We start from the raw sequence: 27,497 nt of genomic DNA on the forward strand, positions 1-27,497 counted from the left end.
AGTGGGCTCATTTTATAGGCCTCCATCAAGTGCAAAATTACAGCAAGGAAGAGCTATGTTGATGTCTCTGGGTAAACAGGAGTTTAGCAGACAGAACGGAAATGACTCTGGCAGGCTGGGTGCCCAAGTGTGGCGGGCAGATTTACAGTGGCAGGCGAGCCCCTCCGTAACGACAGAGCTGCCTGATTTATACACACACATAAAGAAAGCCCGATCTGGCTTAAAACAGCGAATTTATAACCACCGTTCATAACCCTATTGATTGCCTGTAGAAAGAAGGTGCTGTATGCACTGCAAAATCTCTCTCTCCATGTTAGAAGCAGTTCTGTATAAATCTCTGTTAATACATAACTGTTTACTGCTTTCATTAGGGTTATAGCAATAACAACTGTATCTATAAGTAAATCGAAACATTATTTTCCTTCCCATCTCACTCGGCTCAATAACTCTGCCCTGGCTTCCCCCAACACTAACTGGCTGGTAAAAGGGAAGGAAGTCTCTCGGGAACCCAAGGTAACTTTGTTAGAATTGCAAGTGTGCCTGGGAACAGATATATAATGTGATCTTAAATGAGCATTTTATCTGCCTAGCCTTAGGGCTCTTCTCTGCCTGGGGAGCATGGGGCGGAATCGCACAGGGGACGGGCTATTATAGACCCCGACTATGAATTCTCCTTGTTAAATTCAAAGCAATGGACTGCACTTGATCATACAAACGTCTCCCTCCTCTGCAATCTAACGCAGGCAACGCTTGGTTATTTTCCTTAAAAACAATAAGCCTCATAAACAAACTCTGGGGGCAGCTGAGATTTTAAATCGTCGGAATTAAACTTGATGTCAAACACAATTTATGTCCAGACTAGTGTGCCATTAGTTAACTGGGATCCAAATCACAAGGGAACAAACAAACGGAGACTGAGCTGCGGAGGATATTAATTGTGTGTGACAACAAGGCTCCAGTGGCCCTCTATCACTGTTACACACGATTACATTTATCATTAGCTGTTATAGATCCTTTCACAACCAACAGCCCCTCCTGGCTCAGGAAAGAGACCTCACTGGCAAAGCCAGTCCAGAGACACCCAAGCCTCAGGTTCCAGGGGACGGCGCCTGACCCCTCGTCTTCAAACCCAGGGCCTGTGAAATAAAGGAAGGCTCTGCAAGGGACACCTAGCCCGGCAGAGCACAGAGCCGTTGGGGCAGGGCAGCACCTAATGGCACTCCCTCCACATGCTTCCACACGCCTCTCCTCTCCCTACAACCTGGCGAAGCCTGTGAGGGATCGAGGGACAGCGAAGATGCCCCAGACAAACCAGACATTCCCAGCGGCACCATTTGTGATCACTAAACCTCGGGCTTCAGGGCATCGTGGCTGGGCAAGGGAATGACTCACTCTCATCCACACGCAATTGCTCCACTGGCCAGGTGCATCATGGGGCTTTATACTTTCCTCTGAAGCATCAATTATCAGCCAATGCCAAAGGCAGGAGACCAGCCCAGCTGCTCTGACCCAGCATGGCATCTGAAACCAAACGAGCAATATCCACGCCCCACAAATCCCCACTCCCTGCCAGCTGCTGCACTGGGGCCTGATCCCCCACTGGGGGCGCTGTTCTGGCTTTGGAGAGGTCAGGAGCCACTGAGACGGCAAACAATTGGGGGCCTTCTTTGCTATCTGTCTGTTCCCAGGCCAAACACACCTTATCTGACGGGGCTTCAGGGACAGGGAGCCTGGGGGAGTGGTCATTCTGGGGGCAGGGGGCACTTGTCCTAGGTGTGCACAGCTTTGCCTGTTGCCTTGTGAGGAGAAGGGATGAGTTATTGTCTCATCATATTCCCAGGACATCCAGATTTATAATTGATTTCCTCTCCGTTCCAGGAGCGGCTACGGAAGATGCTGCCGGGACTCCCGGGGGAGAGGCGCAGCCTGTCAGTTACGCTGGCAACGTTACCTGCAGAGCCTGGTGTGACGCGAACAGCTGCTCCAGGCATGGCTGAAGTGAGCCTGGCGGGCTGAATGCTCACAATGCAGCCCCTGGAGACTGCCAATCCCAGCATGCAACGGTGCCATCCTGAACCAGCCAACCAGGAGCTGCAGGGGCTCGGGGCATCCCCCACCCAGTGACACAGCCCCCCTCCAGCTATGGGCCTCTGTGATGCGGCTCCAGCACTGGTCCCTCGTGGCATGGAGAGGCTCCCGGCCCGGCGGGGGGGTGTTAGAGGTTTAGAGCTAATGCACATGCATGGAGCACGCTGTGGGGGCGACATGCAGGGCCCAGCGGCGGGCTCCTTCCAGGCATGCTCAGGGTTAGGAACAAGGGGTTATTTAATTGGAGAGGAGAGTTGAGATCCTCACAGTTTATTCTTTCTTTTCTGATACTTTGTCACCACGTCCTGCAAACTGAGAATGGGGGGAGGGGGGGGGCGGGGGGACAAAGAAAATAAATGAACTTAAAGAGGCAAAATGGAACAAAACCACAACAGAAACGAACCGAGGCAAACCAATGAGCACAGCTGGGGAGGGGGGTAACGAGGAGCGGTTGGCGGCCCCTAGTTCAGACAGCGGCACTGTCTCCCGTGGGGAGAGCCCAACGCACTTCCCCACACTTGCAGATTACAGTGCGCCAGGGCCAGACCCCAGGTCTGCTGAGTGCGAGTCCGGCGTCTCAGTGCGCAGCCCCAGCCCCAGCCCGGCGCCCCGGCCACCTGCGGTGGGCACTGGAGTTGCTAGCGATGCTTTCTGACGATGGTTCCCGGGGTGGCTGTTTGTGGCACAGCAGGCAGTACTCAGCTGCTCCCCCTGCAGGCGTGCCCCATAATAACACCTAGGTCTTCGAGAGCATTTTCCATCCGCTGCTCTCCACACACTTTCCCAAGGTCAGTGTCAATACGCCCATTTAACAGACAGGGAAACTGAGGCATAGAGGTGAAATGACTTGCCCAGAGTTCCCCAGCAGGCCAGAGGCAGAGTCCCAGTCCAGAGCTCTATCCACTAGCCCAGCCCGCCTCCCAGCCACACTCGGCAGGTGCGGACGCACCCAGCACCATAAACAAGTGCTTGGTTTGCAAGCGGCAATGTAAGGCCAAGGGTGGCCAGCTGGAATTACTCCCCAGGGACACAGGAGCGCGCCGGCTCGTCCCATCATTTCCAAGTCTCCGGGAAACAGAAGCTGCTCTCCCGTTTTATGGTGAGGGGAAGTGGGAGAACTGGAGCAGGGGGAAGATAAGATCTGACCTGCCTGAATTGCTGCAAAGAACCAGCCCCCCCAGGCACAGAGTAGCCCTGCACCCGACCAGCCGCTACCCGGGCACATTCAAACCCTGCCGTGCAGAGATGCATCGGTGGTCGTGCTTGGAGGAAGGGGGGGAGCTGACTGCAGCATGCCCATGGGGGACCCACCAGCCTCGCCATGGGGCAGCCCTGCCCGGTCCGTTAGGAAGGCCTGAGCAGGATGTGGGAGTTTTCTGGGCCCTGGCGGGTGGAGGGGGTCTCCGGCAGGGAACTGTGTGGCTCCCACCTGTTGATGAGGTCCTCGTTGTCGTCGCTCTCCATCTCGTCCTCGATGGCAGCCTGCAGGTCCCCGATCCGCTTGAACGCCAGCTTCAGGTCAGACTGCAGGCTCTGGTTGGCGGCCTCCAGGCTCTCCAGGTCCATTTCCTTGGGGAAAGCGAACCCCGTGAGCATCGGCTGCAGCCACATGCCGCAGGGAACAGCCACCCCAGTGATGGGCTGTCACCCCCCAGAGAAGTCGGGGCAGCCACAGCTGGAGTGCAGCACCCGTCCTGTCCACCGGCAGGGAGGGACCAGAGGTGTGCCCAGCATGTCACAAGGCAGTTACACCAGCGGCGGATTTGCCCCCTGCGCGCCCCCAGGGCAGTTACACCAGGGGCAGATTTGCTCCCTCTCCTCCCCCGGGGCAGTTACACCAGGGGTGGGTTTAGCCCATCTCCCATTTTTAAAGGACTGTTCTCAAGATGCCCAGCTCCCAGTTTCCCCTGCCAGGCTTTGTTTATGGGTAGGACCTACGCTAATCAGCCTGGTTTCATAGCGATGTTTGGGGATCAGTGGCCTGACCCATATACTTAAGGCTGCGCATCCGACCCCGATGGGGGCATCCCGGCTGGTCTCTGCTCCCATCCCGGGGCACATTGGGGCGGTGCTCCCCGTAGTCAGTCCAGCGGGGTGGGGGTGGGCTGGCTGGTCTCTGCTCCCATCCCAGGGCACACTGGGGCGGTGCTCCCCGTAGCCAGTCAGGGGCACTGACAGGTCAGCGGGGAGGGGGTGGGTTGGCTGCCCCTGCCTCGCCCTCTGGCCAGGCTTCCTCACCAGCTCATGCTTCTTGCGGCTGGCCTCGGCTTCCTTCTTGGCCAGCTCGCCCATCTCCTCCTTGGTGTCCCGCAGCTGACGCTGCAGCCGCTTGTTCTGCTCCTTCTCCCGGTTCTCAGCGGCTGCACGCTGGTCCCGCTCCTCCGTCAGCTTCTCCATGTTCTCCTTCAGGCGGCTGGCCAGGCTCTGGGGGCATGGGGAACGGGACACAGTCAGGCAGGGACGCTCCCCCTCCAGGGGTCACAGTTACCCCAATCCCCAGGCAGGGCAGGGAACAGAACCCAGGAATCCTGGCTCCCCTCGAGATCAGCAGGGACATTTGGACCTTCTAGGACCAGGGCACCTCAACAGCCACCCTAGGTGTGAGCCAGTCATCAAGGCCCTGCCAAGCCACAGCAGCTCCCGGGTGCCCTGCCCAGAGCAGGGGCGGCTCAACCGAGGGCTGCTGAGTCCCCGCGCTGGCCCCTCCCACGCTCACCTTCCCTCCCCGCAGCAGGTGACGGGGAGACGGCAGCCCTGACAGAATCAATATTCACTCGTCAAGAATAATCACAGCGGAGAGCGGCAATTACCCAGCCCGGCTCGGGAGCGAGCGCCGCCCCGTCGCTTCCCACTGAGCGCTAATGGAACAAATGAACCCAGCGCCATGCATTTACATGAGGGGGCTGGGGCGGGGGGAGAACGGAGGAGCCGCTTCCCCCGGGCGAGGGAGGGGGCAGAACAATCGTGGGGCTTTGGCGAATTGGAAAAATAGATTTAACTTTGTGTGAAGTAATTACAGCCTGTAACGCTGAGAAAAAATAGACTCGATCCTTCCCAGCAGCTGAGCCATCCGCTGCATATTTATGGCCCCGCCAGAGAGAGGGGAAGGGGAATAACGGCAGGAAAATACGGCAAGGGAGAGCTGAGCGCAGCGCAGAAAGGGCCTGCGAACACGGAATATCAAGCAGGCTGCGCTGGGAGGGAGCGGCAGAGTCTATAATTTCACTAAGTCAATGCAGGCGAAGAGCAGCACTTTGCCGCACGCCGGCTGGACGGCGAATTATTGTTATCAGCGCCCGCCGATAACCAGCCCAGGCAGGCGTGGAGCCGGGGGGGGTCGGGGGACAGGGCCCAGCAGGGTGCTGACGCAGGGAACAGGCTTTGGGCAGCGGAAGGCCCGGAGAGAGCTGCCTAGACAGCGCCCCCAGTCCAGAGCTCTGCACAGGCCACTCCGGGGCGGTGTTAGTGCTGCATCAGGAGCCCTCAGCCTCCCCCAGTGGCACCATCAACCCTGCCCAAACCCGCAGCACCTGCTCTGGGACAGGAGGACCTTTCGGTCCAGGCTTCGCACGGACGGCACGTGCCAGGGGTGAGGACTGTGCCCCGCTGGCTGCCTGACGGTGCCCAGTGGCTGCAGCCGCAGCTGAGCCTGCTGGCACAGGCTGGCTGAGAGGCTGCTGGGGGCTCCCCTCCCAGCCAGCCCTACAGAGTGACTGGAGCAGCAGCTGCCAACTTCCCTCGATGGACACTCCTCCACGGGAGCTCGCTCCCAGCTGTGGCTGCGCTGGAAACGAGGGCTGGGCTCAGATCACCCGATGCCCAGGGAGCTCACAGCCAGTGTACAGGCCAGGCCGGGAGCCACTGGCAGACCCGCTCGTTGGGGAGCCCGCTGCGCTGATGGGGCTGCCCTGCTCCCCGCCGTGCTCAGAGGAGGTCCGGCTCCCCTCCTCCCCCAACATCGCGACCTGCAGGGCCAGGACCATCCGGAGCTCCCTACCTCCAGGCGTTTGACTTGGGTCCTCTCGAACTCTAGCCGTGTCTCCAGCTCCCGGATCTTGGCTTCCTGCCGGCTGACCAGAGATTTGTCCACCATGGACTGCTCGAGGAACTCCAGCTGGCTCTGCAGCCCTTGCAGCTGGGGACAGGACAGGCAGCAGCTCAGGTCACGCCAAGAGAAAACCAAGGCTTGGTCCCGGATCGGGAGAAGGGCCAGACGGGCCAGCACATGCGGCAGCTCTCCGGCTCAGCCGCAGACAGACACAGCCCCTTGAACCAGCCCCCGGGTGCTCCCTTCTCTCCAGCCCCCGGCCACAGGGGGGCACTGCAGGCCATGCGCCCGTTTGCCCAAACGGCTTCTTCCCTGGGAGAGCGGCAGAGCCAGGCTGGGACCATCGCCAAGGGAGGTAGGGGCTCTCTGTAGGCAGTGCCCATGCTGGGTGGCTGGCCCTGTGCTTGCTGCTGGGCTCTGCCAGGATCTCCGGACTCCTGCATGCAGCGCGGGCGGCTGGGGCCAGCCATTCCCCCCGTTTGGCTCTTGCAGAGAGGGTCAGGCTAAACGACCCGGCCGTGGCCCTGGAGCAGCACGCGGGTCTCCGCAAACGGCCGGACTCACGTCGCTCGTGTCCCGCATTGCAGTGCAGGGGCCCAGCCCCTCCCAACCCAAAGGCCGTGCTCTGGGCGGCGAGACCTGCCAGCACACTTCCCCCCCCACCCCCCCGATGACGACTCAGGCCACCCCACTACCTTCTCCTGCAGCTCCTGCTTCTCTTTGTTGGTGTCTTCCAGCTGGGACTGGAGGTCATTTATCTGGGCCAGATCCCGGGAGGCCTGTGGACAGAGAGCGTCTGGGCTGCTCAGAATCCACTGCCAGCCCCGCTGCCCTCCCCCAGCCCCAGGGCCTGGCTAAGGGCGCAGCACCCCTAGGGCAGGCAGTGGGACTTGCCAGCCTCCGGGCAGCCCCCCCGCCAGCTCTCCTGGGCGGGCTCACGGCACAGAATCCAGCGGTGCCCTTTGGGATGCCAGGGATGGCCGGAGCTCAGCTGAGACTACAGAGCGGGGTGAAGACACCTAACGGCTCGCCTCACTTCCAGCCTCCACAGAGAGGTGTCGGTGGGGCAAGGCTGGGCTAGCAGGGTGCGGGCTGGGCCTGCACAGGGTGCCGGGGGAGGGGGGGGGAAGGGGGAAGAGGACAGGGTGCCTGGGAGGGCGTGCACAGGGTGCTGGGGGGGGGAGTGAGGACGGGGTGCCCGGGGGCTGGGGGACGTGCACAGGGTGCCAGGGGCGCCGGGGGAGGAAGGGGGACCGGCAGCACACAGGACTGGTGGCGCTGGGCGTGGGTGGCATCACCTGGGCCACTGATGCTTTGTGCTTCTTCATCAGCTCGTTCATGTCCTCCTGGTCCTCCTCCAGGCGGCTCTGCACCTCATTTTTCTCCCGCTGCAGCCGGCTCAGCTGCTCCTCCAGCTGGGGGTGGGCGGGGGGAGAGAGTGGAGAGAGAGGTGAGGCCGCCCAGCCCCACATACGCTGCCGCCCCCCACCCACTGCCTCTGAGGCTCCCCCAGCCCAGCCAGCACCAGCAGCAGGCACCTCTGGGCCCCTCCGTCCTGCCATAGCTGGGCACCAGATGGGTTCTGCCTGGGGCGGGCCAGAACCCATGACAATAATGGACCTTCCAGCACACCAGAGCGCCGAGCCTGAGCCGGACACAGGCCAGGGACGGACTGGCTCTCGGGGGTGGGCTCAGCGGCTTTCCCCTGCGTAAGCAGATTGATGACGAGAGCCAGGAGGAATTAGCTCGAGGTGCTCATGCCTGCTGGAAGCTGGTGCCCCCTTTGCCTGCCATAGCCATAAGGCTCTCGGATGGCCATGATCCATGGGGCCTGGAGCGGCCTGCACAAGCCTGCTGGGCACACTGCACTGGCAGAACACTGGGGTGAGGGCAGGAGCCCCTTGGCATCTGGCTCGGCGCAGGGCACGGGGGAGGGGAGCCCCGCGGGCCGGGAACCGGCTCAGGCACTCACGGCTGCCTTGGCTTTGGAGATGTCATCGATCTGCAGGTGAAGATCCTCGATTTCCACCTCCATGGACTTGCGGGCTTTGACCGCCGCCGCGCAGGTGAATTCGGACTCCTCCAGCTGCAGAGAGAGCCCGACACAGGGATTGTCAGCACCGGGCACGGCATGGTCAACACACTGGGCATGGTATGGGCGACGCACCGGGCACGGCATGGGAGGGGCCGGGGGCAGCAGCCGCGGTAGCCTTGCGTGCCCAGGAGGCAGCAGCACTGGTGATGCCAAGGAGCCGTTTCAGGAGTGGCAGGCACGGAATGCCGTGCCAGACACGGCCAGCGCACGCCGTGGGGAGCGGGGGCGGGGGGCGGCAGTCTAGAGCACAGGGATCGGGGGGGCGGAGGGATAGCTCAGTGGTTTGAGCATTGGCCTGCTAAACCCAGGGTTGTGAGTTCAATCCTTGAGGGGGCCACTTGGGAATCTGGGGCAAAATCAGTACTTGGTCCTGCTAGTGAAGGCAGGGGGCTGGACTTGATGACCTTTCAAGGTCCCTTCCAGTTCTAGGAGATGGGATATCTCCATCCCCACAAGGGCCCTGAGCTCCCCTGGCTCTCCCTCGCCCAGAGCCGCTGAATGCCCAGGGCTGGGAACACCCTTCGGGGGACACGGAGGACAAGGCAGGCCAGGAGCAGCGCGTGGGCGGTGCACACCTGGTTTCTGAGCTGAGCGATCTCCCTCTTGCTGGGCGCGTTGTTTTTCAGGTGATCCAGCATGATCTGGGCATCTGCCAGCAGCGCCTTGGTTCTCTTCAGATCCTTGCGCAGCCGCTTCTCCGTCTCAAAGTCCCGCTGGCTGACCTGGGCGTGGGGAGGCCATGCAGGGGCTTGAGGGCATGCCCGCTCTACACGCTCCATCCCAGAGAGGTCCCCCACCCCCACAGCAATGGGCACGGCTCCCCCTGGAACCTGAGCGCCACACCTGCAATGGCCAGAGCCCCCAGCCCGCCGGAGCTCAGCACTTGCAGGGGACGGTGCCACCCGGGCACAGAGTGGGCACCGCACTCCCTCTGCTCTGCCTGCCCGGCCTTACACCCTGCATCGCCGGGCCCACGCTCCCTCCGCAGAGGCAGCTGCTTGCCAGCCTCGGCTCTGAGCTCCCAGCCAGGGACCACAGCCTGTTCCGCCCCAGACAGCGGCAGGCTAGCGGAGTGCTCCTGGGGCAGACACAGAGGGGCCAGCTCTGGCTTAGGGACTAGCCAGCCGGGGTGCCCACGCCCCATTCTGCCATGCTGGCGCCAAGCCTCCTACTCCTGGCAGTGCCCCCGATGAGTGCGCCCGGCTGGGGTTAGTCCTGGCCATTAACCCCAGGGCGGTCCAGCTCCACGCTGCATCCCCAGGCGGGGTCTCTCGCCCGGGCAGTACCTGATCACTAGCGGCAGCCAGCTTGCTCTCCAGCTCTCGCTTCTCTCTTAGCACCTTCTGCTTATCTTCGTACTCTTCCTCCAGCTGCACTTCCATCTGCTTCAGCTGCGCCCGGCACCCCACACACAAGAGCAAGAAGGTTTCCATGAGGCACGCTTGGGCCGGGGGGGCTGGGCGAGTGGTGCGCGGGATGGGCGAGCGGTGCGCGGGACGAGGGGGTGGCCGGGCAAGGGGGGGACAGGGCGAGGGGGCGCAGGGCAGCGAGCACAGATCGGGCCCTAACCTGCACTAGCCAGTCATCTCCCGGCTGGGGGGCCCCTCGGCAAGCCCTGGGTCGCTGTCCTAGTCAGGCCCTGCCCCCCCCTCAGCTCCTGCAGACATGACCCACGAGGCAATCTGGGGATATGGACTGTCCCGGCTCAGGAGAGACCCTAGGACTGGCCAGTGGGGGCTATGAATCCGGACTGAGGGCACCGAAATTACCTGACCCCCAGCCTTGTGGGGAAGTGGGGAGACACTGGCTCAGCCGGCGCAAGTCCCTGTGCCATTGCGCTCGTTGGAGGGGAGCCAGCGCGCTGCCTGACCTGGCGAGCGCAGGCAGAGCGAGCGGACGGGCGAGCGACTGGTTAAACTCACCAGGCCAGGGGCCGAGCTGCATGGGGAGCCAGATTAACACAACCCGCCCATCGCATCACAGGGCCCTCCCGCCAGCCCCACAGCACCGGGTCTCGGGGGGGGGGGGCACTATGCAGTGGGGCAGGGATATCATGGAGTGGAACAGGAGAGAGGGGATTAATGGCTAGGAAAGAGCCCCCCCTTCTCTCCTGAGGTACGTGGGTGCCAGGCAGCAGGGAGGCAGCCGGCTCTCCATGGGCCCCTGCCCAGCAGCAAGGGCAGAGCGACGCCCTGGCCCTACCTTCTTCTGGCACGACTGCCTGATCTCCTCCACCTCCTCGTCACGGCTTTCCACCTCCTTGGAATGGGTCTGCCGCAGGCGTTCCATCTCCATCTCCAGACGCAGCTTGGCCTGTGGGCGGAAAGCCGCCCCGGTCAGCCCGATGCTGGGGGCCTGGCCGCCTCCCTCCTGGCAGGGCGGCCCTCTGCTGACCACTTCCATCCCGCCGAGCCCGAACGCAGCCAGGCAGAGCACGGCCACTAGCCCTCGGGGGCAGCACACGGACAGGGCCAGCCCAAGGCCTGTCGGACCTTCCATAACCCTCAATCCCCACAACCCAGCACACTAGACAGCAGCTGTCTACCCCGGTAACGCTGATGCCTTCTTGGCCGGCACGGCACAGAGCAACCGGCCTGCACCCAGGGAGAGGTCCTGTGTTACCCCGGCTACGAACTGCCAGGGAGCGCAGGGACAGGGGAGCCCTCGTCCTGGGGAGCTGAGGTGACAAACACTCCCTGCCCATCGCCGGGGCTCGGCGCCAGAGACGGGGTCACCTGCTCCCTGCCCATCGCCAGGGCTCGGCGCCAGAGACGGGGCCACAGCAGTGACACTCGCAATGCCCCCAGTCCAAGGCCCACGCTGCTGCTCTGCCAGCCAGCATCTCTGCGGCCCTTGCAGGTCACTGCTCTGTGCCGGGAAGGCAGCGTTCCTGTCTCTCCGAGCCCCCGGGGCAGGCCTGGCCCCACACACCAGCCGGTCGCCCCGCGCTCTAGTCCCCCGGAGGGGGCTGCAGCAGCAGAGGGGGAGCCCCCCGCCCACGCTGAACGCAGGGTCACCCAGCAAGCCGGCTGGCCAGAGCCGTGCGAGCCCTGGGCGGGAGGAGCCAGCACGACAAACCCACATGAAACTGGCACACCCAGAAACCAGCCGCCCACTCGAGGAGGGAGCCGCACCCTGATCCCTGCATCGAGCCAGGATCGAATCCAGTGGGTCGCCCCCCACCGTCCCCCCGAGGGGAGTCTGGTCTGCGCCGGGCCCCCGCCGCACCTGCTCCAGCAGCTGGATGGTCCCGGCCTGCTCATCCAGCTCCTCCTCCTGGTCCTTGACCTTCGCCTCTAGGTCCCGCAGCTGCTTCTTCACCTTGGCCAGGGAGGCCTCGTCCTTGGACTCCTGGGAGGAGACGTCTTGGAGCTCGGCCTCCAGGGCTTCCACCTTCTGGCTGAAGCTCATGATGTCGGAGTCTTTGTCCTGGAAGAGAGCGCAGGGAGAGCCCGCTGAGCTGGCTGCACCGAGCGCCCAGCTGCGGCCCCGCCGGCGAGGGGCAGGGAATGGGGTCGCTGTTCTCCTCACCTCCAGCTGCTGCTTGAGACCGAAGACCTCTGCGATGAGCATGTCCTTCTCCCGACTCAGCTTCTCCCGCAGCAGCTTCTCTCGCTGGGCTTCTTCATGAGCCTGAGCGAGCTCGCTGTCAAACCTGCAAGACACCCACGGCCAGGCCGTCAGCTGTCCGCACGCCAGCTCGGCTCAGGCACCAAACCCGCCCCGTGCCGGGGCGCCCTCCCCCAGCATCTGCCAGTCACTGCCCCAGGCAGGATCCGGGCGGGACGAAGCCGAGACCGGCTGGGGCAGCAGCTCCTGCTGAGAAGGTGCACCTGGCTCCAGCCCAGAAGGGCACGCATCTTTCCCCACCTCCCAGCCTGGGCCCCCCAGGAGATTCCCAGCCGGCACTGAAGCCCTGGGGAGCAGGGGCTGATCAACACCAGGCCGTGGTCCCTGTGGACAGGCAGCTAAGCACCTTCCTTCTGGGAAGAAGGCCATGGTGCTAACGCAGCCAGGACAGCCTGAGGGTGTTCAGCGTGGGAGGCGGGTGCAGCATCACCTCCTTCCTGCTCAGCTCTGGCCTGTCACTGCCTAGTCCGCTGGCAATGCCGATTCCTGGAGCCGTGCAGGGAGCCGGCCCGCACCGGACAGCCAGGAGAGCCATGGGCGACAGCAGATGCGCCGTGGAGCAGGACAGTGTCCTGGCCTGATGCACGGGGCCAGGAAAGGAGGGAAATGCCTCTGAGGGTGTGTGGACCCTGGGAGCTGGGGGGAGAGTCCCAGCTCGAGAAGATGACCCCGCGCGACCTCTGGGTGAGCAGCAGGAGGGGTCGCTGCTGAGCATGTGCCTAGGGTCTGTGATGGGCACATACTCGGGGCAGCTAGCCCCTCCCTCTGCCACGGCGCCGCTCTCTCTAACTCGTCCAGGTGCTGATCCTGGCCACCCCAGGCAGCGCAGAGAGCAGATCCCCGGGGGGGGGGCACATCACCCTCTGGGAACAGCCCCTGCTGACTGGCCAGAGGGGGCCCGAGGCTGGGAGAAGACAAGAGCTGATCAGGCCCCCATCTCATTGGTGGGCCCCCATCCCCGCAGTACCCTCAGGGGAACTGTTTCAAAAGCGGCACCGTGACTCAGGGCCCGTCTACACTGGAGCTGCAGCCGTACAGGCCCTAGCGCCGATCCAGCGCGATGTGCGTGGGGTGTCGGACGGGAGTGTGCCGCGCCCACCTGGCCGCCCGTAGCGCGCTCGTTCCATCGGCCTGGGAATCACCCCCAGCTGCCCGGAGATGTTCCCGCAGGAGCCCAAGGCTGAAAACGGACGTAGGCTCCTAAGTCCCTCGGGCCCATCACTCCAAAGACACACGGCGAGTCCACGGCTGAGCCGGGAACTGAGCCCGGGTCTCTCTCGCCAGAGGCCACTGGGCTGCCTCACGCCCACCTGCTGGCTCTGCCTCTGGGGCTGGCAGTGGTCTGGCAGCAGGGCACATTCCAGCTGGGCCGGGGGGGAGGAGTGCCCACTTGGTGCCCCACGCTGCTCACCTCCGCTGCTTCTTCTCCAGCTCGTGGCTGCGCCCCTGCTGCCCCTCCAGGTGCAGTTTGGTGTCCTGCAGCTCTGCCGTCAGGCGCTGACACTTCTTCCTCAGCTGCTGCAGGGCACGCTGGCACTCCTCATTATCGGCCTGCAGATCCGCCAGCTGCGGGGGGGGCACGGATTAGGGCTCTGCAGGGGGAGGAGGCTGGGCATCCCATCGCCGCCACTCAACCTCCCGACTCCGCCACAGAGCCTTTGGGCTGAGCCCCTTCCCGGGCGGGGGGGTGGGAGGGGAGGGTGAGCAGACAGCCTCTGTCCGGCCCGGGCTCTAGGCATGTGACGTTAGGAGTGGAATCTCTCACTGAAAAGTGACAGGGCCAGAAAGAGTTAATTACCTCCCAGACTGCCCTGACCCAGGGCCCAACTTCAGAGCCTGGCTAGGAAGACAGGTAAATGCACAGAGCTTTGAAATGCAGCCGGCATTGTTACAGAGAGGAAGGGAGCTGTTTGCTCAGAGCTTGTGATGTAAGCAAATAAGTCTTGTCTATTGCTATAGCTTTAATTCAAAGATCAAAAAAGGAATATTAACATTTATGACGACACTTGAGCGAAATAGTATTATTGTCTCTACTATGTCTCTTTGAAGGTTGTGATAAACTGTATCTGAACTGTTTAATGGATAAATTACACTATGCTAATTGCCAGGATGTTTGGGAGACAGAAGATTAAGCTTATTCTCTCAGGCCGAGAGGCTGCTGGAAAATGTATAAAAACCCTGGGACACCGTCCTATTTTATCTCAGATCTGCTTTGGGTTTCAAGAGGGGGAAACCTTAAGCCACAAGAACTGAGATCCCCAGTCACTGACTGGAGTCACCCTGAATATGGGCATTGGACTATAACCTATGGAGTATTTCTAAGAGGAATTTTGGTAACTACAAGCTCATCTCTGCTATGTATCTGAACCTCAAGAACTGAATTCAAGTCTGTCTGTATATTGATCCTTTAACCAACACTCTCTCTCTTTTCTAATAAATTTTAGTTAACAAGAATTGTCTCTAAGCGTGTATTTTGAGTAAGATCTAGGTTATAATTGGACCTGGGTGTGTGTCCGATCCTTTGGGGTTGGAAGAACCTTTTCTTTTATATGATGAGATAAGATTTTCAGTAATTATCATCATATCTGACGTGTGTGTCTGGACAGAGGCCTGAGGCTGGGCACTTTAAGGGAACTGCGTTGTTTGGACTTCTGAGTAACCAAGCTGTTTTGGGCTGGTTGGTAAATCTAAGTATTGGAATATCCACCAGCATTTGGGGTTTGTCTGCCCCGTTCTCTTTGCCCTTCACCCTGAGTGACCCCAGCTGGCTCCCACGGGCACCACCGTCACAAGGCGCTGCACGGGGGTTAATGGAGCCAGCAGCGCTGGCAGAGAGGCTGAGTTCTGAGTCCCCCAGTGAAGGAGATGCTGGGGGGGGAGGGAGGTCACCGGTGCACGTGTCACACCCCTGGCAGGGCTAGGCACACTCACTCTTCTCTCCTGCTGCCTCTTGTTCTGCTGCTCCACCTCCAGCTTATCCTCAAACTCCTGCTGCATGCGCTTCTTGGTGAAATCCACCTCGCGGATGGCTCGCTCGTACTTCAGCCGCCACTCGCTGCCTGCGGGAGGGAACCGGAGCCCTGGGCTGAGCAGACCCCAGACTGGGCTTGCGGAGCACACGGAACAGGGCGGGGGGAAGCGGGGGCATCGCTGCTGCTGCTGCCTCGTGTGCTGAAGGCGGATGGTGAGAGCCCCCCCAGGGGGCAGGGGTGACACCGAGCATGGATCGGGAATGTCACCTGCCCAGGGCGCAGAGTGAGATGGGTGATGCGCCCCCGTGTGTGGAGATGGAGGGGAGCGGAGGGCAGGGAGCGAGAGGGGGCTCCAGGGAGTCCCGGGGGGCTGCCTGGGGCAGGCCAGCACCTGAGTCTTCGTCGTCGAGGTCCCCATTGAGCTCGGCCGCCCGGATGAGTCGCGCCTCCATCACTTCCATTTCCATGGAATCCATCTGCTTTTTCAGCGACTCGTACTTGGCCTGGGAGGGGGAAACAAGGCTCAGGTCGGTGCAGAGGGGTGGAGCAGGGCACCAGGCCCAGGTCGGCGCCAAGGAGCGGAGAGGGGGTTTGTGGGAAGGCACAGGGGGCATTCCCAGACCGGGGGGGAGGGGCAGGGCAGGGCAGGGGGAGCAGGTGGCTGGTGTTCAGGCACAGGGGGCAGTGCCAGACCGGGGGGAGCAGGGGGCACTGCCAGTGTGCGGCTGGGTGTCCTGCTCCAGGCTCCCACAGCCCAGCAAAAGGAGGCCGCTCACGGAGGGAACGGTGGAGTGCACCGGCCGCCAGCCCCCCTTGGACACAAGAGACGCTCACCTGCAGATCCTTCATCTCCTTCTCCGCCCGCAGCCGCTCGGCCGTCTCCGCATCCAGCAGCTGGGAGGCCGACTCGCCCGTGTGCCGCTCGTCCGTCAGCTCCGCCGTGAGCTCTGCCACCTGGGGAGCAGCAGAGCCAGGCTGAGCGGGTGCCATGGCTGGGGTGGGGGGAAGGGGCAGTGCCCAGGGATCACAGCGAGGCGGGGCCTGGCCACGGGGCCTGCACAGGGACCAGGAAAGGGAACCACCCCTCTGCCTTGCACCCCCGGGCCACGCAGCGAGCCGGGGCAAGCAGCTGGCACCGCGCCCACATGCCCGGCCGGACGTACCCTGCTCTCCAGCCGGTCGCTGCCCAGTCGCAGCTCGTTGCGCTCTCTCTCCACCTTCTCGAGCCTGCCCTTCAGCTGCTGGATCTCCTCCTGGAGCAGAGATGGCAATGAGGGGGGGACAGGGCTGGGGCAGCAGGGTCCCCAAGCAGCAATGAGGGGGGGGACAGGGCTGGGGCAGCAGGGCCCCCAAGCAGCAATGAGGGGGGGACAGGGCTGGGGCAGCAGGGCCCCCAAGCAGCAATGAGGCGGCGTCACCAGTCCGGGAGGCAGAGAGCCCAGGGCTGGGATAGCAGGGTCCCCCCAGGCTGCAGGAACTGAGCTGTTAATACCTGATGCCAGTTTGGGGGTCTGAGCCCCCCACGCCAGCAGGGCTGGAGCCCCCAGGGGGCTGGGGCTCTCTGCCGAGCACTCTGCACGGCCTTTCCCGCAGCCTGGTCTACGACAGGCTGTCGCTTTCCAACCCGTCCTTGGAGTGCCCCCCCATCTCCTCACATCCCCTGCGCGGAAGGGGCAAGGGCCAGTTTCCCATTTGCACTCCCCTTCCCCGAGCGGCTGCGAGGTCCTACGCACGTCTTTGCCCCGGATCTGGTCCTCTGTCAGCTGCACCTCGATGAGGGGCCGCACCGTGGTGAAGAGCTTCCACCAGCACCAGTCCTTCACCCCCTTGTTCTTCTTGATGTTCTTCTGCACGCAGCGGATAGCCAGCTCCTGGATCTGGGGAGAGCAGCCCGGGTCAGGGCAGCCCCACCCTGCACCGTGTCTGCCCCCGAGGGAGCCAATCCCCCGTGGAGAACACGGAGACCTGGGGCCCTGGCCCGGGGGGAGTGGGAGGCATTGCCTGCTGGGGGCCTGGCGGAGCAGAGCCCCTGCCTGCCCGCACAGCCACTCCTGTCCCCCTCCTTCGAACAACTGCACCTGGTTTCTCCACTGCTGGATGAATCCCAGCCCCCGCGCCCCACGCAGCCATCAGAGCTACTCCTGCGGGCACGCCCGCCAGCTCTGCTTTATGGACCCTTCAGTAATACAAGGAAGAGCTGACACAGCTACTTAATCTTAACGGCAGAGCCGCTGTCCCGCAGAGCCGCACACAGCCCCCCTTGCGGTGCAGCGGGTGCCAGCTTGTACCCGTAACGTCGGCTCCCGGCTCCGGCGGGCTGCAGCCTGGAGTGCACAGAAGCCAGCGGGAGATACCTCCTCCTCCCCAGCCCCCACGCAGCCCTTCTGCCCGGCTCCTCACGGGGGGGCGGCTGTCGGCACGCTGGGACCACACTGGAGAGCAGGAGCGGCTCCGTCTCCTCCATGGCGGGTGCCCCGCAGGCAAGATCCCCCCCGGGGAAGCCCAACTCGGAGGGGGCGGCGCTGAAGGCAGAGCTGCCCATTTTAGGCGAAGTCATGCAGCTGTAAACGGGAAGAGGAACGTGGGGGGGCGGGCAGGCTGCCCTGCTGAATACCTTTCTCTTCTTGAACTGCTGGCGCGCCAGGAAGCCCCTGCACGCAGCCTGGAAGAGTGCAATGTTCTTGCTCGTTTGCTCGTCTCGCTGCTCCTCAAGCTTGGCCAGGGTCCCTGCCCGGAAAAACACCTGTGGGGGAGGAGAGCAGTGAGCAGAGCCCCGGGGGCAGACAGTGCAGTACAGCTCAGTGCCTCTTTTCTCACATCGGCCACTCTCCGAGCCAGCCCGGCCCACTTGGGGGAGCAAGCAGCCCCCAGGCAGGGCAGGCTAAGGAGGCGTGTGTACAGAGGGGCCCAAGTATGGGTGGGGGAGCCGGAGCGCGGAGGGGATCCGCGCAGCTGCCAGCACCCGGCAGAGCCGCCATGGGGACAGCATGGCACACGAGGCCAGAGGCTGCGCAGTCTTCCCCCCTGCTCCCTGCAGCACACTCCCAGCTGCACCGGAGACAGGCAGCTCCCTCTGCCTCTCTGGGCCGCGCTGCTCCCCCAGGCTCACCTCCCCGAGACCAGACTGCCCTGGGCTGCCCCCCTGCCACCCGAGTCCAGCGGCCCAGCCCTGCAAAGCTGGAGGCAGAGATATAGGAGTGACCCCCGCTTGGCTGGCCTCACGGACAGAACAGCTCCCCTGCCAGCTTGCTGCCTGCAGGCAGCCTCGGCCACTGCCCTGCGCTACGATGTGCAGCCAGACCACCCCCAGCCCCTCTCCCGCTGGGGCCAGGCAGGCGCCGCGCCCTGGAGATGGGCTGCGACTAATGCCACCGCTGGAGCCTGATCGGCACCTGCGTGCTTTGGGCCAGGTGCAGCTGTGGCTGCGGAGCAGACAGACGGGGGGACGGACGGCTGGGGAGCAGATGGGGCGATAACCCGCCCCAGAGGCCTGCAGAAGGCTGGTCTGCCAGGCCGGGCCATAGGCAGTGCAGTCAGCACTCCTCTGCCCTCGCTCCAGCGCAGCGTCTCCCATCACCCCCGGCTCAGGCCCCAGACACCCCTAGGTAACAATAACCCAGAGGAGTCACTGCAGAGCGAATGCATCTGTCTGACAGCAATGGCTGCGACGCCCCGTCTGCAGACCCGGGGTGGGGGGTACCTGGTGCTGGGCTAGGAGAACGTGAGACGTTCACTTCCACCCCCACGCTCTCCAAGGCCCCGGCTGTCTTCTCACATGAGCCACGCGGCACAGAGCGGCCTGGCCTCTGCCAGGAGACTAGCTGCCCCTTTGGGTCTGCGGTGCCACCCCAGACCAGGGAGAGGTGCCCGTCCCTGACGGAGGCCCCTGCAGCATGAAACGCCAGTCGCACCTCGCAGTCGGTGCCATGGAGCAGGCCTCAATACCACGTGGTCCTGCCGCTCAGCCCTCCAGCGTCCCCTGCTCCTGAGCAGGGGAGACCCCTCCCCGGCCGCTGGCTCTCTGGCCCCGGGGGGGGGGGGGGGGGGGCAGCAGGCACCGTGGCCGGGCAGAGCTCGCCTTCGGCCCCCTGGAATGCCGTGGGCGGGACGGGCAGACACAGCTCCTCCTGTCCCAGCACCCAGCGCGGGGAAGCCCGACGCCCGGAAAGACAAGGAAGCCTTTGTCTCCTGGAGCTGCCGGGCCTCCCGGCCCCCTTCCCACGCTGCACTCAGCGCATCGCTCAGCCAGCCTGACCCCTCCAAACAGGCCACGCTCCCACCGGGCTGCATCTGCCCCAGACTGTGCCCAGAGCAATGCACCCCAAGAATCCCCTGCTCCCCCCCCTGCACTGACCTCACGGGTCTGGGGAGCAGGGCAGGGGAGAGGGATGCTAGGCCCCAGGGGGGCTCGCAGGTGTCTGAGCTGCCGCTGTGAATGCTGGGGCCTGAGCTCTTGCATGACTCAGCTCTGGGGCGAGATGGCTGCTGCGTGGCCCCCCCCATCCCCGTGCTCAGACACTCAGAGCTGGGGGTGCCAGCAAGCAGCGCCCCACGCCCCCAGGGTCAAGCAGAGATCCTCTGCTGCTCTCAGTACACTGCAACCCAACTCACATGCTCCCCGGTGCCACTGCCAGAGCGGGGGGGGGGGGGGGGGGGGCGGACGACAAGGTCCCAGGGCCAAGCAGCCCTCCCCACAACCCCAGCCCCATGCTGGGGGTCACCGACGGGACATGAGTGAGAGACATGGACACCTCAGGGCTGCAGCCTGTGTCCCCGGCAAGGTGCCCGACGGCCCAGCCACCACACGAGGTTCCGGGAAGCAGCCCGGGCTGAGTGGCCCGGAGGAGGCGCAGCGAGCCGGCCTGCCTGGGCGTGGCTCTGCAGAGGGAGCAGTGCGTTTGTGTCGGTGCCAGGTGCCCACAGGGACTCGGCCCAGTCTGCTGGGAATGTGACTGGCTCTGAAGTGCTGTCAGCCTGGCTCCGGCTCGGCTGCGATCCCCCAGCACGCACCACGGCCGGGGGCCCCAGAGGTGCATTGTACAGCGGGTGTGTGACTGGTTTCACCTCCCTGAGGGGCCTCGCTGGGGCGAGGGGCTGCGCAGAGCCCGGGACAGTCCCCGAGGGCTGGCTGGGAATGGCAGGAACGCCCGGAGGCTTACCCGGCTCAGGCCCATGTGGTAACTGCTCTTCTCGAGGTCCAGCGATTCCAGGAGCTCTTCCACAGCCTGCAGGGACAGGGGGAGTCAGCGTTGGGGCGGGCGGCTCAGCTGCAAGGAGGCTTGGCGGGAGCGCCCAGCCACGCTCGCTGAGCTAGAGCTCGGCACTGCTAACGAGCCCTGCTGAGAGCAAAGGGGCACCGAACGCAGCGGGCAGCAGACACGCCCCTATCCCCCCCAGCAGGGCACGTGCCCTCTGCACTCAGGGGACTCCCTCTCGCACACCCAGCCAGCGTGCCACACGGGCTGTCTCCAGGGAGAGCTGCTTGCTCCCCGAGCAGGCACGTGCTGCCAGCTCCAAGGTGCAGCGAGCGCCGTCCCAGCCCCAGGGCCCACGTGCTCTTCTAGGGGGAGGAGGAGGAGGTCACGGCTAGTCAAGGAAGCCTTTGTCTCCTGGAGCTGCCTGGCCTCCTGGTCCCCTTCCCACGCTGCACTCAGCGCATCGCTTAGCTTCCCCGCTGCCCACGCAGCCAGCGCCCAGCCACCAGCCAGCCTGGCCACGGGACACACTACATGGTAGGCAAGGGCTGGAGAGGGGCTGCCTGCCTGCCCCCTCCTTCTGCAACCTGCCTACGCAGTCCTGGCAGGCTGCCTGCTGGGTTCAACACTCGCCCAGCGCTTAGCGGTGAAGCAGGAAACACGGCCCTCGCCGGGGACCAGAGCGCAGCAGCCAGACCAGACGCTTCACGCGGCTCCATCCTGCGTTCCCGTCACCGACTAGAGCCCTCTCCCGGCCGGGCGTCAGCAATGCCGCCAGCTAGACCCTCCCGCGAGGGCGGAAGGTCCTTGCCAGGCTGCACGGCTGGGCTCAGGCCAATGGGGAGCCCCCAGCAAAACCCAGCCCATGGGATCAGTCCTCTCCCCCGCAGAGCGCGACCAGCACCAATGCCCAGTGCGGAAGAGCCAGCTCCCCACTCTGTGAAACACGCTGCGCTGCGCTGCGCTCCTGGGGGCTCTGGGACAGCAAAGCCACTCTGTGTACAAGGCCCTGCCTGGTCTCACAGCAGCGGGAACCCCACCACTCGCTGCATGACCTGTCCCTCTCCATCCTCGGCTGCGGCACCGTACACAGACTGTCTCCCTGCCACAGCCACCGACAGCTCCTTGGGGGGCTCCGGCCCTTCCCACGTCCCCATCCAGCACCTAGCACAGGGGCCATGGGGAGCCATGACAAACTACACGCCACTTGCCGGGAACAGAGAGGAGCAGGGCACACGCCAGCTGCAGGAGCTCTTCAAAAGAGGAGGGTCGGCTGCAGCAGGCTCCCTTTCTCAGCTGAAGGGAAGGTGCCCTGGCTACACTAGGCTCCGGGGGCACTCCTCTCACCATTCTCTAGCATGGGCACTTCCAGGGGCAGCATGGCCCGGGCAGAGAGCACTGCCTGGCACTCAGAAGGGCTGGGCTCTAGGCAAGTCTTTGGGCAAGTCACTGCCCATCTCAGTCTCCATTTCCCCACCCGCCCCATGTCTGCGGGGCAGGCAGACCTGGCACAGTGATCTGGGCACTGCCATCACGCGGCCTGCCCGCTCCGACACGCACCCGTTTCTCATCTGTGACGATGTAATTCCGCCCGTGTTTCTTGGTCAGGTGAGGGGCCAGAACGTCGAAGCGCCGCCGGAACTCCGAGAAGACCATGTGATCCGGGTAACCTGGGGGCAGAGCACAGGAAAGCGGGCATGTGCCTTGGCCCCCGGTGCGGGAAGGCAGAGACTCAGAAGGCTGCAGGAAGGAGCTGGCGGCGGTGGTGTGCACAGGCTGCCCCTTCCAGCCCCGCCTCACCCAGCACCAGCCCGCAGAGCCGCGCGAGGACAGCAGCCCCACCGGAAGCCCCTGAGCATGGGGAGCAGTTCCTATGTCCCGCTGCCACAAGGCCCTGGGGGGAGCCAGCTGGGCTATGAAGCCCAGGGGAAGATCCTGCCTGCCTGGAGCCCTCGCCCTCCAGGGGCTCTGGGCTTGCCACTCCCCAGGCCTCGCGGTGCAGGGACAGTCTGGCAGCATCTTGGGCAGGACGCTGGAGATGCAGAGACCCCCCATGCCCAGCACGCAGGGCCACCCACCCAGGACATCCACACACTGGCTCTCCAGACTGCACCTCTCACCCAGCCCTCTGCCAGCCAAGGCTCAGGCACATGGCTGCAGCGGGTGCTGGCTTTTGGGAGCACCCTGCCGCACCCCAGCGCGAGGGAGCGCCCTGCCTGGAGCCCACCGGACGGGATGTGGCCCAATGGGCTCGTTCCCTGCGGAAAGGCCAGCGGCAGGGAGGGGAACGGAGGGCTAAACTACACACAGCCACTGAAGTGCAGCCACCTGTGAAGTGGAACCTAGCAGCTGTTTCAGAGCAGCACCAGAGCCACCCAGGCAATTCCTTGCCGTTGCGGAGGGTGAGGGGCCCCATTGCAGTCCTAGGGCAAGAGGCAGGTGAACGCCTGGAGATGCAGGGTCTCCTGCTGTGACTCCAGCAGCTCGTTCAAGTCCCGCAAGGCGAGGCAGGGCCGGCACTGGGGAGGGAGGCCCCTCTCCCGAGTCACCGGACAGAGCCGCAGGAGGGCAGGCGTGGCACACAGGGTGTTACCCCTGCGGAGCGCACCGGCACCTCGCACAGCATGCTGGTGAACGTGTCCACGCCCAGCCTCTCGGCAGGGGCAGGCACCAGCCAACCATGCCACCCCAACAGCTGCCAGGGCCTGGCAGTTTCTCAAAGGTGATTTTACGCAGCCCTTGCTTGGCAACATTGGTTGTGGCTTTCTGCAAGTTCCGGAGAGAAACCAGCCGACCGCCTGACTTGGGACAGGGCTGAGGCGAGTGTGTGTAACTGGATCAAGTGACCAGGGATCTTATGAACAGACTCTGCTCTGGACTGTCCCTGGACTGTAATTAATTGATGTGCAAAGATAGCGGAGTTGATGCTTCACATCTTAATTCATCATTGGTGCTATCGATGGGGCGCTGAGCCTAGCACAGCCCAGGCGGCCGCGGGCCATCGATCCCGGGCTGTGCGAGCCACATTGATTTTGGTTCAGAGCAGTAATCTGGCTTTGAAATAATAAACACCAACTCCAGAGCAGGGTGTCTGTGCTGATCAATAGATGAGGTCTCATTCTCTCCCCGGCCGAGCAGGGAGCAGCCCACCTGCAGAGTCAGCACTGACCAGTTGTAGCCCATTTCGTAATTAGGGAAAGGAGCGGAGGGCCCTGGAGAGCAAAGGCCTCTCCCCACAGAGCAGGCACAGCCGAGGGAGCAGCGCTGGCTCACCCACACTCCTCTGCTGCCCCGCACCGTGACCTCAGAGCGCCTCCCACATGGCCCAGAGTTCTCTTGTGCTCTGTGGTTTGGGAGGCAGGAGCAGGCACTGCTCTCCGGGAGAGGGGCTCAGCCCCCCAGGCCAGTCGCGGCACAGGGCAGGTGGGCTGTTCGCCCGGAAGGTAGCTCTCCTGGGAAGTCACCGGGGCAGACCCATGAGCGTGGCCTGCTGTCTCCAGGGATAAAAAGGAGCTTGTTCTCCAGGAGCCAGGTCAGTTCTTAGCGCCTTTGCCAAGGCTGCCCCCGGCATTAACTGGCCCCCTGCTGGGATGTGGGCCCCTGCCCCCTAGGAACTGAGCTGGGCCCCATTGGGTGCCTGGCTTACAAGCAAGGTGAGAGTCACATGCCTCCTTCCTGGGGGGAGGAAGGGAACGCCCCAGTATTTAGCCTGGAATCCAGTTAAGGGATTTGCCACCTCTTCATTGTCCACAGCTCAGAAAATTCCCATCTGGCTTCCCTGGTCCCTGAGGGCAGCGCCCGCCCTGGCACAGCTGCACTGAGTGCTAGCAATGGGCAGCGGTGGGACCCATTACCTGCAGTGCTGGAGGACCAGTCCCTGGGCCCCTCTCTGCATCCCACAGGCACAGGGTCCCTGCTCGCGTCTCTGGCCCTCCCGAGCATACCACAGTGAAGTCCAGCCCGCTCGTTAGGATCTGGGTGCTGGGGCTGCCCCCCATTGCTCCCGCAGAACAGGCCTGGGCCCGCCGCCCCGGAGGAGAGCACAAACCTTGCCGGTACATGCGCAGCGCGTCGAGGAGCCGGGAGCCCCTGACCTGGGCCCTCAGCAGGGGCACGTCAAGCTGCATGAGCCCCGCCTCACAGTGCTCCCCGTGCAGGTCCAGCTCGCTGCTGCTGATCCGCCGCGCCGCCGGCCCCTTGGGGTCCCCGCTCCAGCCCTCCACTTTGGGCAGGAGGCAGTGCACAAAGTGGATCTTCGACTTCTTGATGGTGTCAACCAGAGCATCCTGGGGGCGGGGAGAGGATGGCTCAGCCTGGGCGTGCCGGGGGCTCGGGCACGGCCTTCACCCCATGTGGCAGAAGCTGGGGTGAGGAGAAACTGCCCCTCGGATCAGTTATGATCCTGCAGCTTTGTCTGGGGAGAGCAAAGCCCCCGCAGCCGGAGTTTGCTGCAGAGTGCATAGTGCCGTCAGGCTGGGGGGAAGGGGCAGTCTAACCCCACCAGTGGCGTTACCCAGCAGCTCCCACGTCTCTGCACTGGGGCTGAGCAGCCAGTCGCTCGCTGTCTAACCCTGCGCACGCAGCACGAATGGCAGATGCTGGGTCCAGCCCCGCTCCTGCAGGGACCCTGGTACCTGCTGCCAAGGCTACTGGGGCATGCAACAGAGGCTGTCCCAGCGAATGGGAATGGACCAGATGGCAGAGGGGAACACCACCCCTCCAGGGCCCGCGGGCACAGGTGTGCAGCGAGGGTGGGGGGACAAAGGGAGCCCTGCCAGCAGGAGAAGGGGGAGACGGGCACCCACGGCCTGGCTATTTGGGCGGGTCACTTCGGCATTGCCTCCTGCAGCCAGGCCCAGGAGCAATGCCTGTGAGCAGCGCAAGGGACGGTGTGACTGGCAGAGCCAATATAAAGCAGCGGGGCAATGGGACAGTGCTTAGGGCAAACGGCTGGGCGCAGGGATTCCCGCGGGCTCCTAGCTCCATCCCTGGCTGTTGCCCACCTGTGGGAGAACGGGGCCTGGCCCCTGGGAGCAGGGAGGGGTCACGGGCCCTGGCTCTCACTCACTCACCACTTGCAGCTTGATCTGAATGCACAGTGACTTCTTCTTCACCGCTGCCACCCCCGTGGTGAAGGTCTTGCGCATGCTGGTGGCCCTGCGCAGGGCCAGCTGGGACCCGCCTTCCAAGCCGGCGATGGAGCCCGACAGCACCAGGGCCGTACCCGCCCGGCCCATAAACAGGCTGCTGATGATTTTCCTGACATCAGAGAGAGAAGGTGACCAGCCGCCCCACGTCTTTCCCTGCCATGGCCCCAGGAGGTGATGCCACAGCGACAGCAGGCTGGGCGTGGCCATTCCCGGGCACTGCACAGGGCTCAGTGCCAGGGTCTCACCTGCTCTGGGGAGCGAGGGAATGTGTGCGTGTAGCCATGGTCAGCGTATGACCTCCTGTTTGTTCTGGGTCGGCCGAGGGAGCGCACGTTATCACCCATAACCCCCGGCCCCCAGCTGAGCGGGGAGCCTGGGACACACGTGAACAGAACTGCGCGGCTGGAGTCCCACCACACACTCGGGGGGCAGGCAGCAGCAACCCCACCGGGAAAGGCACAAAGCCAGCAGAGAGGCATCTGCACGGGCGCTCGGAAGGGGGGCTGACAGACACCTCCGGAAGATTTAAACATGGCGACCGCCGCCCGCACTGTCCGCCTCAGGGACTGGCAATAGGGTCAGGGGAGCCCCCATGCTGACGATGCAGAGAAATCCCTCCGCAGCCCAGATGCCGGACAGGGCTGGAAGCAGAGGCTTGGGCCCCAGCAGCACTGCGCACACCTCCCATGGGAGAGACGGCTCAGGCATGCTAACTCTTCCCCTAGCCGTCCCTGGCATGATCATCTCACTGCTCTCGCTGCTCCACAGACCCCGAGGCGAGCAGCGCGGCACTGGGACATCACAGGCATGGATGCCTGGCGGCGATGGGAACACACGGGTCACCCGCCCTGAGGCAGAGATGTGTAATTCACAGGTTTGCAGCGAAACCAGAGAGCCTCCTGGGGCCCTTTAAACCAGCACTGTAGAGCCCGGCGTGGCTCAGGACCGCAGCCCCTGTGTCACACCACGGGCAATCTGTGGCGAGAGGCCATGCCATACCCTGCCCGCAGCCCGCAGCGTGACCCAGCCAGGGGGGCAGAATGGTGGAACGGGGCCTGAGAGGTCACCCAGCCCCTGCAACCACGTTGCTCAAAAGGAAGAGGCTGTTTCTCCCCTGCCCGGCTGCCAGGGCATGGACCAGCGCCCAGCCACCCCTGCTCAGCAGCTGCTCCTGGGGGACTGGAAATTAAGATTTTGCCTTTCAAAGAGTGTGAACCACCCCAGCAGAGCAGCCACGCCAGCCTCCCCCCTCCCTGGGGCCGTGTCCTGTGCCCGCCGACCCCAGGCCCTTCCCCCAGCCACAGCCTCTTACTGCACAGCCGCTGCTTACTTCTGAGATTCCTGCAGGACAGCTGCGGCGTTCTGAGACGCTGGGTTCTGCCGGACATAATGCAGCCAGCCTGTGGCGTCGTACTCCACCCAGTTGGTGCCGTAGCTGTGACCCAGGAAGAAGTGGCGGGGCTTGTCGCTTCGGAGTAACGGGCTGTGGCCTGTAGGGACAGAAACCCCATTAGCGAACCGGTCCCCAGCGGGGCCAGAGATCCCCTATCCTGGGCCAAGAAGGCACGAGGGCAGTGTTCCCTCGAATCTGTCCCACCCACGTGCACCAATATGGAGACCCTAGGATCTCCGGGGCAGCAGGATAGGCACCCCTCCCCTGGCCCCAGCAGGTCTGGGCGGGGGAAGAGCTGCTCCGGCCACGCCACCCCGGCAGGTCCAGGCCACAGGCTGAGTTGGGGCCCGGGGAGGGGCGCCCCCGGCAGGTTGGGGGCTGGGGGAGTGGCCGGTCCCCGGGGGGGTTGCAGCACTCAACAGGCTGCTGTGCGGCCGCGCAGCTTACAGGGAACTTCGCACAAGAGCCCTGGCAAAGCTCACACACAAGGAAACAGAGGCTAGAACTCCGTGCCAGCGAGTCTCAGCGCCCAGGTCAACGGCTTCGGGCTCATGCTGCGGGGTGCAGACGTGTCCGCTCGGGCTCGGGGCCCTTCCCCGGGTCTCCAGCCCGAGTTCGTACACCCGGTCGGCTATTGCTAGCCCTGCAGCACGAGCCTGGAGTGAGCAGCACCCAACACCCCCCCGGGCCAAGCTGCCAGAGCTGGAGAGCAGCCCTTTGCACAGGACGGGAGCATCCCCTCCCCATCTCCTGCCCAGGTGCCCCACCCTCCCCTGGAGGGGTGCATGGCCCTCCCCCTGAGCCTGCGGGGCCCCTGGGCCATGGCTCCTGGCACACACAGGCCACACGCACTGTATGTTTCCTGTACAAAGGACACAACTGGACTGAAGGCCTCCCTTCGGCGCGAGCCAGGAGTCGGGAGGGGA

The 27,497-nt window shown here is 63.9% G+C and overlaps 1 protein-coding gene across 8 annotated transcripts in view; it reads right to left on the reverse strand.

The window, feature by feature from the left end:
- MYO18A (myosin XVIIIA) overlaps nucleotides 1-27,497 on the reverse strand; it is a 120,295-nt gene that overhangs the window by 13,555 nt on the left and 79,243 nt on the right. For 7 of the 8 annotated variants that reach the window (XM_054008548.1, XM_054008551.1, XM_054008549.1 and 4 more), the window contains 24 exons: nucleotides 26,509-26,668; nucleotides 25,101-25,287; nucleotides 24,077-24,314; nucleotides 21,589-21,698; nucleotides 19,993-20,058; nucleotides 17,448-17,576; nucleotides 16,567-16,710; nucleotides 15,997-16,086; nucleotides 15,668-15,787; nucleotides 15,225-15,336; nucleotides 14,793-14,920; nucleotides 13,273-13,427; nucleotides 11,763-11,886; nucleotides 11,460-11,660; nucleotides 10,434-10,544; nucleotides 9,518-9,622; nucleotides 8,807-8,953; nucleotides 8,109-8,222; nucleotides 7,435-7,551; nucleotides 6,832-6,915; nucleotides 6,086-6,223; nucleotides 4,327-4,512; nucleotides 3,518-3,657; nucleotides 2,356-2,400 (listed from right to left, as the gene is read on the reverse strand). In XM_054008548.1, the coding sequence (XP_053864523.1) occupies nucleotides 2,356-2,400; nucleotides 3,518-3,657; nucleotides 4,327-4,512; nucleotides 6,086-6,223; nucleotides 6,832-6,915; nucleotides 7,435-7,551; nucleotides 8,109-8,222; nucleotides 8,807-8,953; nucleotides 9,518-9,622; nucleotides 10,434-10,544; nucleotides 11,460-11,660; nucleotides 11,763-11,886; nucleotides 13,273-13,427; nucleotides 14,793-14,920; nucleotides 15,225-15,336; nucleotides 15,668-15,787; nucleotides 15,997-16,086; nucleotides 16,567-16,710; nucleotides 17,448-17,576; nucleotides 19,993-20,058; nucleotides 21,589-21,698; nucleotides 24,077-24,314; nucleotides 25,101-25,287; nucleotides 26,509-26,668 (3,151 nt within the window). The remainder of the gene's footprint in view (nucleotides 1-2,355; nucleotides 2,401-3,517; nucleotides 3,658-4,326; nucleotides 4,513-6,085; nucleotides 6,224-6,831; nucleotides 6,916-7,434; nucleotides 7,552-8,108; nucleotides 8,223-8,806; nucleotides 8,954-9,517; nucleotides 9,623-10,433; nucleotides 10,545-11,459; nucleotides 11,661-11,762; nucleotides 11,887-13,272; nucleotides 13,428-14,792; nucleotides 14,921-15,224; nucleotides 15,337-15,667; nucleotides 15,788-15,996; nucleotides 16,087-16,566; nucleotides 16,711-17,447; nucleotides 17,577-19,992; nucleotides 20,059-21,588; nucleotides 21,699-24,076; nucleotides 24,315-25,100; nucleotides 25,288-26,508; nucleotides 26,669-27,497) is intronic. The other variant, XM_054008554.1, reaches the window with a different exon arrangement.

Source organism: Malaclemys terrapin, chromosome 18 (assembly GCF_027887155.1).
Source record: "Malaclemys terrapin pileata isolate rMalTer1 chromosome 18, rMalTer1.hap1, whole genome shotgun sequence".
Lineage (NCBI taxonomy): Eukaryota > Metazoa > Chordata > Testudines > Emydidae > Malaclemys > Malaclemys terrapin.